Source organism: Spinacia oleracea, chromosome 5 (assembly GCF_020520425.1).
Source record: "Spinacia oleracea cultivar Varoflay chromosome 5, BTI_SOV_V1, whole genome shotgun sequence".
NCBI classification, from domain to species: domain Eukaryota; kingdom Viridiplantae; phylum Streptophyta; class Magnoliopsida; order Caryophyllales; family Amaranthaceae; genus Spinacia; species Spinacia oleracea.
In genome coordinates this window covers 106621488-106630960 of record NC_079491.1, presented here as the reverse complement: position 1 = coordinate 106630960, position 9473 = coordinate 106621488, and the positions used below count along the sequence as shown (strand labels likewise).

Here is a 9473-nt window from a genome sequence, read left to right as displayed (position 1 = left end):
GGGGGGGGAGGAGGACCGAGAGCTACCTGTAGGCATCTGAAGCCAATAATTTGTCTGCTCCTATACTCCGTACAAGTACTCTGAAACTAGATGGGACTGACCCCCTTGTGTCTCTAGTTATTTCCTATAAGGCTCTTGGTGCATAGGACCCCAATTCTCATCCTTGTCAGCCCATTTAAAGTCTGCCTCCTCAAGAGCCTTCTCAGCAAAATCAAGATCAAAATTCTGAGCCGCCCTCGGAATATTAATAGGATTCTGCTCTAACTCACTCGCCGCCTGATCGCGACGCAATTTACCAAACTCCTCAAGAATAGAGTCTGGCGTAGGAGGACCTGAACCCTCGTCGGCTCTGCCGTCAAGAGGAGGGATCTCCCTCAGGAACGACATAGATGGGGGTAGCATCAGATTCCTCATCCAATGGATCATCAGATCCAACAATGTAATTGCGGCGGCGAATCTGAGGCCTCGACTCCTCCTCCACTCGCCCAAAAAAACCAGCACCGGACGGATCCGACCGACTACTCGAGTGCTTTCGACCTATCATCAACGATATACTCACAAATAGAGAGAGAGAGAGAGATGAAGAGAAAGACTGAAAAAGAGAATAAAAAATTACCTCAAAATACCAAGCAAAACGGAGAAGACGAATACCACCACTGAAACTGCTGGAAGCCGAGAAATTGCTGTAGAAATTTGAATGAATTTCGAGAAGTAATTTGCTGGAAAACTATAAAGAATGGCAAGGCAAGGAAATCAATTGACGGTTTATACCAACCAAATTTCAAAAATCAAAATAAAATAATCAAGCTCCACTAGCGCGAAGACCAAGGTAAAACCTCTCCAACTTCCGGCAATTTAAAAAAATTCTAGTTGGCGAAAAACATTCGAATTCCTACCCATAGAAAATCAACCCGCCCCATTTCTTACCGCTGGGGGGAAAGTTGTTGGGGCCCGAACTGGATTGCCCACTTTGGGCCTATTTGTGCTCATGAGCCAAGCAAGCCACATAAACAGTCAAGGAATTTGAGCAAACCAGCCAAGTCCAAAGACATGGATAAAGCAGCCCAAACGACCCAACAATGACACGACCAAACATGTATCATTAATGCTACTATAAATAGCTCTTACTGTTAATTTTGTAAAGACATTCAACATTTATTACACTATCTAATTATCTTAAGACACTTTTTTAAGATCATTAAAGCGAATTACCTAGCAACACCTAATACTCATACGTTTCCTCTATTCAGATAAATTACCTTTTTAGGGATTGTTTACACTCGAAAAGTTATAATCATAAAAATTATTATTATTATTGAAGTTTTGCGGTGTTAACGTTGATGTTAACACTTTCTTCAATGTTATGCCTCTAAAGTAATACGCTATATTTTTGAAAATTGAATGTGTCTCTCTCTTTGTTGATATGGGTGTGAGTTCTTGGGCGCTTGGGTTGGCCTTGCACAATGTTGTGGAGAAGAAAAAGAATAAGTACGCGTCCAAATGTGAGGAGAACGGTTACAAGTTTATCCCTTTTTCTTTCTCTACGTTCTGGGAATTGGATAAGGAGGCATTGAACACGCTTTCAAGTATCAAGTCTCTCAGATAGTCACTCTAACAATGCTAAGAGCGGCAACTTTATCTTCCACCGGTTGAAGTTTTGCATTCAGAAAGGGGTGGAAGCACATCTAGTTTCTAGACTCCCATCCAACTTTATGTAAATTGTTTACACGTTTTTAAAATAATAATATTAATAATAATAGTAATAATAATAATAATAATAATAATAATAATAATAATAATAATAATAATAATAATAATAATAATAATAATAATACTTTTGACCATGCCTTAAGGAAGGTTCTTCAGGAGATTATTGTAGGTGGGGTCGCTGGCTTTGGTGACTGGCAGTGGCGTTGTGCCACTTTGCCCTTTCGTTTTGGGGGTTTCGGGGTCTATACTGCGCTAGACTCATCCGAGTATGCGTTTGTTGCCTCGCGTTTGCAGTCTCTTGACCTCCAGAATAGATTGCTTCGCCATTGTGGTGCCTTTGATTTGGGGAATGCATGTGGTTTAGATTTATCTAGATTTCGGGAATTGTGCCACTTCGATCCTCTTGATCTCTTTCGTGTTGTACCAGCCCCTCCCCCCCCCCCCCCCCCCCCGTTTATGAAAAAGTTGGCTACAGTGTACTTTGATATGGTAGAGAAGAAGTTAGTGAGTCAGTACAACCCCAGTGCTAGAGAAAAGGCTATACTCATTAGCAACCGAGTGGCATGCACACTCTATGGATTTCTTGAGAGCACTTCCAATTGAGGGGTTAGGGAAGACGATGCACCCAAGCCAATTCAGGTGTGTTCTATGTTATCGTCTTGCGATTCCTATGTTCCCTGCTGATTTTACTTGTCCTTGTTGCGCTTCCAAAATCATGGATCATTTCGGGGATCATGCTGTGAATTGTGGCAATGATATTGGCCTGAAATTCCGTCACAACTTAGTTCGGGATGTGCTGGGGGATATTTGTACTCAGGCTGGGGTTGTTGTGCAAAAGGAGGTGCCCTTAGGTTTTTTGTCCGAGGAAGGGAAAGATCTCCGTCCCGCGAACCTTCTTGTTTATTCTTGGGACAGAGGGAAAAATGTATGCTTGGATGTCACAGGTGTCTCTCCTTTCACCGGCCTGGTGTCGATGCTTTCGTCCCTGGAGTCGCTGTCTCTAATGCTGTTGCCAGGAAGAAGAAGAAGTATGAAGCAAAGTGCGTAGATAACGGGTATAGTTTTATTGCTTTTGCCTTCTCTACTTTTGGAGAACTGGGGAGTGATGCCCTCGAGTTTATGTCTAGGGTCACACGAGCTGCTCAGAGCAACGCGGTCAATGCTAATATCCGTTCTTTTCTTTTTCAACGGTTATGTTTTGCTTTGAATAAGGGTGTCGGGGCGCAGTTAGTTGTTAGGCTCCCATCCAATTTTGTGTAATCTCTTTGTTTTTTATAATAATAATAATAATAATAATAATAATAATAATAATAATAATAGCCATCATAAAAGAAATTAATAATAATAATTGAATATTTTATGGATGATGACAAAATCTAAAGTGGAATAACATGATTAAAATCCGAAACTCGTAAACTCAATCTAACTTGAAAAACTCAATCCAATATTGACCCAAAGTCTTGACCCAAACCCAATAACTAAATAATAAATTCTAGTAATTAATAATAATTAATATTATTAATTATGGGTAAATGGGTTCATTCCTATTACATAAAGGGGAGGGATATTGGGAGCACTCATTGGCCTGTTAACATGTCTTGGCCTTTGAGAAAGATTTTGAATGCTCAGAATCTGGTGGATAATATTGGAGGGTGGTCTGCAGTGTGTAAGAATGATGTCTTCTCCATTAAAACCATGTACCACTTGCTGGTGGGGCCATCTGATAAAGTTAGTTGGAGGAGAATTATTTTCCATAACAAAGCTTCCCCAAAAAGTCTGTTTATTTCTTGGTTAGCTGTTTTGGGGAGATTGCCTACTCTGGACAGACTCATGAAGTGGAAAGTAGTGGATACAAATGTGTGCCCAATGTGCTCCTGTGTGCCTGAATCTGTTCAGCATCTGTTCTTTGAGTGTTGTTACTCAGCAGCTGTTTGGTCCCCTGTGCTTGTTAGCCTTCAATTTCATAGACCTGCTTCCCAGCTGGATAATGAAGTGGTGCAGATAACAAGAGCTGCTAAGAGGTCTGGTGATAGGTTTAAGTTGCTCCTGATGTTCTTTGCAGAGTGTATTTGTAGCATTTGGTTGCAAAGAAATGCAAAAGTTTTCATCAAATCCTGCAGAAGCCCTCATGATCTGCTGAGAGAGAATAAGTATAGAGTAGCCTGTAGAACTACTGATCAGCAAAAATCCATTCTTCTGATGTAATCTTATAGACTGTTTGGTTTTGTTTGTGTTTTTGGCCTAGTGGTCTTGTGTTGCCGATGTCTGGTGCTTTTGGCCTTTTGGCCTTTTGGCTTTGTAGCTTATGTTGTTCTTTGGGCTGTTGTGGCCTGCTTTCCATTTGTAAGCTAGTGTTCTAGCTTCCTTTACCCTTTGGTAATAATCTAATATTATTTGCCAAAAAAAATAATTAATAATTAATATTAAAAAATAAGTCATAATAAGTCATAATAATATTATAATAATAGTAATAATAAAAATAATAAGTTGAATTGAGTTGAATTGAAATGAATTAAACTGAACTGAACTGAACCGAACCGAACTGCAAAATAAGTCTTAAAATTGCAGTTAAGCCAAAAAAGCATGGCCTACCACTACCATTCGACGTTTGTCTTTAATGTTTTCAGTCTTTGGACCCCACTCCAATAGTTATTTAATATGAATAATGAACAAAACGAAAAATGAACAGAGCTATTTAAAAGAATATAAGAAATACACGACGGAAAATATTAACGGAAAACGTCAAATTACAGTGTTAATTAATCAAACAAACTAAACTTGTAAGGTAGTTAAATTGAAAAAGTTTTTAAAATATAGCAATTCACAAAACCACCGACTTAAATGTAGTGTTTAACAAAATTTCCTTGAATTTATCTAATTTAACTCAACTCATATGTCTTATAAAATTTTGCAATACTTTACCTGAATTTGGATTTTTGAAGCTAGTGTTTGTAAATGGTATGATGCGTTTTTTTCCACATTACGGAGTACACTACATGATGTACACTCGCCTTGCCTTATTAAAGAGTATAGTAAGATAAATATCTTCTGACATAATTAAACTGTAACTAATAGTTTTTCATTTCCTGAAATAGAAAGATCGAGATGGAATAAGTAAGGTTTCTAGAAATGGCAAAATAACTAATCCACATCCACCATGCCATAGCCAATTAGCCACTACTCACTACTACTATAAGAGTAATAGAGGCGTTTCGCGTTGTTTTCACGAACTAATTAACCTAATAAAGTAATAAGAGTATAAGACTATACATATATAGTGTCTAAATATGGAAATAATCATACACATTCATACTGGAACAAATAATCATCTAATCAGTTTCAAGGTTGTTGATTATTAGTTATTAATGTCAGAGTGATAGCTAGACGAAACCTAGTGCGTTGATTAGTTATTAATGCTTCTCCACACACGTACCTCAACCATTAATTTGTTACATTATTACCTGCATTAGCTTACCTTGTAGAGTACTATAAAACAAAATACGAACCTTCATTCTAGATCATAATCATTAATATAAAATTTTCAACATTTGTCAAAGGTTAATCAGCCTTGAATTAATACATCTTTATAAAAGGAACTTGACTGATTCCAATCTACCAATTCCGGTGACCGGCTGCGTGATCTAAGTTATCGATGACAACTAACAACATCTACGTGGTATGATTCTATCTCCAATCCTTAGCTTTTATATTTAACTAAATGCTTAATTATGCAACAATATAATATTGCTTCCTCAATCTTAAATTTATGTACATTTACAATTGTGGAGAAATTTAAAGCCCATGGAAAATTATATAGTACGTAGTATATACTTTGTACTTTGAAGTTTTTTCATTATTTTGTCTTCTTCTGTTTCCTATCAATTAATTGCGTTAATAATATTAAATTTAATGCAAACTAAACTCCGTATTAACAACCTCTATCTATCATGCTACTTGTCAAAAAACAAAAAAAAGCTATGATACGTATGTACATGTACTCTATCTATCACCTAGATTAGATTAGCATATCAAGAAAGCATATTAATATTCTAGCTAGCTCTTGGATGATATTTTTCACGTACGTACTTGCACGATTTTAGTTTCTAACATGCATGCATGTATTTATAATTGTTATTTTACTTTAAAGTATTTTTAATCAACTTTTTTTGTTTTTACCAAATTCATTAGGTTATTTTGCTTATGATATTCTCTGGGGAGTTAGCTCTATCATCTGGGATACTGGCGATAGAGGCTCCCCAACAGTGGCCTTTACCCAGCAGGTTACATGGGGACACACTATCGCCGGTGATAATTCCGTTGGTAAACGCTCCAAAACAATGGTCTCAACTAGGAAGCAGGCAACACGGGAAGACTCACCTTGTTGGTCTCTACAAGAAGACAAATCGTGCCCCATTATACGTAGGTCTAGGTATAAGTTGTTTTATCATTTTAGTTATTATTTGCGGAATCTTTGGTTGTTTTTATTTCCGTGATCGACATAGGGTCCACCCGATTGATGAATCGGTGGAGGGAGGGTAACTAAATTCGTTTTACAAGGAATGAATAAATGTAATTGTTTATAGTATGATAAACGTAATTACTAATCAATTCCACTTGCATGGACCCGGTCCACCATAAGATTACCATGAACCAGGGTAATTAGGTAATTTTAACAGTGAGTAAATTATAGAAACTGTAGGTTCTGTAAAGTAACTATATCTCTAGAATAATAACTATGAACATAATAATGATAAGAATAACTATTCTATCCAAAGAGTAACTATATCATATAGAAAAGTAATTTTAACTGTAAAACAATTACTACTATATATTCATTCTTGCAGACAAAAAGAGTAAATTATAGAAACTATAGGTTCTGTAAAGTAACTATATTTTCAGAATAGTAACTATGAAATAAATAATAATAATAATAATATAGTAATTTCGATGAGAACAATTATTCTATCCAAAGATTAACTATATTATATAGAAAAATAACTTTAGCTGTAAAACAATTACTATATTATAAAAATAAACAATATGATATAGATGGTTTAGAGGTCATATAGTAATTTTTTCTATTATATATCACATAATTACTGAATATAAAAGAGTAACTATATCAAAAGTAACAGTAATTATAACTCTTGAACAATAATAAAGAAAACATTAACTACTTGGTTAGTTGTTTTAGCTACGACATTTTAATTCTTTGCATCTATTAAATAAACCATCTTAAACTCAAATGTTTTTTGAACTAAAAATACTAATCGACACGTCCACGTGGACCACGTCTTTTTTTTCCACCAACACATCATGTCCTTCCTCTACCACGTTCTTGGTTTCCATTGTTGTCAGGATTTTCTTCTTCTCCTCCTGCTTTTGTTTTCCTTGCAGAATTTATTCTTTGCACGATTTCAATTCTGGGTGCATCATCTTTGTATTTCTGAATCAATAATATTTAAACTAAGTTAATAATTTAACATTTAAATATGAAAAAATAACATAGTAACTATGTAAAACGTGTAGTTTCTATTATGCATCATATAGTAACTCTTACAATTAACGATGGTAAAATACTTGCAGAATTGCATATATAGTTATTGTTATTGTTATAGTCATATAGTTACTGTCAAAATAATATAGTCACTTTTATTAATAATAACATGGAGTACAAAGAAAGATCATAAAAAGAACATAATGATAAGATAATAACTATTAAAAATATATAGTTACTATTATACATGATATAGTAACTCTTAATATTAATGATAATCATATACGAACAAGGTTGTAGATATAGTTATTGTTATGATCATATAGTTGTTGTGATCATAACATAGTAACTCTTATTACTAATAACATAGAAGACAACAAAGAACATGAAAAGAACATTATAATATACATAAAAAACTATACCAAACATATAGTTACTATAATACAAGATATAATACCTATAAATATTATTGATGGTCATTTAGTCACAGAGTTGCAGACATAGTCGATGTGATAATAATATAGTAACTCTATCCATAATACAGTAACTATATCATTAAAAATATAGAATAACATAAAAACATGCACATAACATAATAAACTAACATAGTACCTATTTCAAAAATATAGTAACTATATAAAACGTACAATAACTATTAAAGAAAATAAACATATGGTAACAAGTCATGATAAAATAAACATAATATCTATTTCAAACATATAGTAACTATATAAATAATATAGTAACTATATAAATAATATAGTAACTATATAAATAATATAATAACTATTGAAGAAAATAAACATATGGTAACATATCATGATAAAATAAACATAGTACCTATTTCAAACATATAGTAACTAATATAATAATATAGTAACTATTGTACACATATAGTAACCATTATAATCACACAACAACTAGCTTAACATATAGTGACTATTATTATAATAAAGTAACTATTGTACAAATATAGTAACCATTATAATCATATACTATCTAAGAAGCAGACAAAAATATACTCGAAATAACATATTACATAATGTAATCGTATAGTAACTACTTCCTCCATTTTTTTAATTGCACCATCTGGGATTTCACGCTTGCCAATGCACTATTTTAATCACTAATATATCTCATTATACCTTTTAAAAAATTATAAAAATTTGATCATTCGAAAAGTATATTTCGAGACGAATCTAACAAGATCCCACATGAATATATTTTTCCTTACATATAAATCACAAAAATTAACTATATAAGAATATGTGAATAGTGATAAAACCAAGATGGTGCAATTATTAAAAAATGGAGGAAGTATTATTTATCAAAAAGTTACTATAAACTGTTCTTAACATAGTAACTATCTTAAACACATAGTTATTGTTTTAAATTTATAATAACTTTCTAAAAAATATAGTAACTATTTTAAACACATAGTTACTGTTATAAAGTTATAGTAACTTTTTAAAAAATATAGTTACTCTAAAAACTACTACTAACATAAACACAATGAATATTCCAATGACTATTAAAAACATTATTTCGCAACTTAAATTAAAGGTAACTATATCATTTATATACTAACTATATGAAACACTAACCCTAATTTCACCCAAACAACAAACACTATTTCTACCTCTTGTGCTTTGCTGCATCAATTCTTAAAGTTCACATCCTTTGTCTCTTTTTTCTAAATTTAAGGCATTATTTCTTCTTATACAAATGATATTGTAAAGTATTTTTGGAGATTCGTCACTAGATAGTGCAACTTTAGGACCTGGAATAACATGTGATTGATACTTCGTATTATTTTCTTATACAAATATCAAATATATAGTAACTATATAAACCATATAGTGACTATTATTAAAATATAGTAACTATTGAACACATATAGTAACCATTATAATCATATAGTCACTATCTAAGAAGCGGACAAATACATACTCTAAATAACATAGTACATAATGTAATCGTATAATAACTATTATTTATTAAAAAGTCACTATAAACTGTTCATAACATAATAACTATCTTAAACACATAGTTACTGTTTTAAACTTATAATAACTTTCTAAAAAATATAGCGACTATTTTAAACACATAGTTACTGTTTTAAAGTTATAGTAACTTTTAAAAAAAGTATAGTTACTCAAAAAATTACTACTAACATAAACACAACGAACATTCCAGTGACTATTAAAAACACTAATTCGCAACATAAATTAAAGGTGACTATATCATTTATATACTAACTATGTGA

General features: G+C 32.9%; 1 protein-coding gene across 1 annotated transcript; it reads left to right on the top strand.

Moving 5' to 3' along the window:
- The first annotated feature begins 3234 nt into the window (after window positions 1–3234).
- On the top strand, window positions 3235–3915 carry LOC130461766 (uncharacterized). Its single transcript, XM_056829965.1, has one exon. It carries the CDS (start codon window positions 3235–3237, stop codon window positions 3913–3915), a length of 681 nt encoding a protein of 226 aa, XP_056685943.1.
- Window positions 3916–9473: the final 5558 nt, after the last annotated feature.

Bases quoted from the DNA above. Each gene is read 5' to 3' on its own strand.
- LOC130461766 (XM_056829965.1), top strand. From the start codon at position 3,235: ATGGGTAAATGGGTTCATTCCTATTACATAAAGGGGAGGGATATTGGG.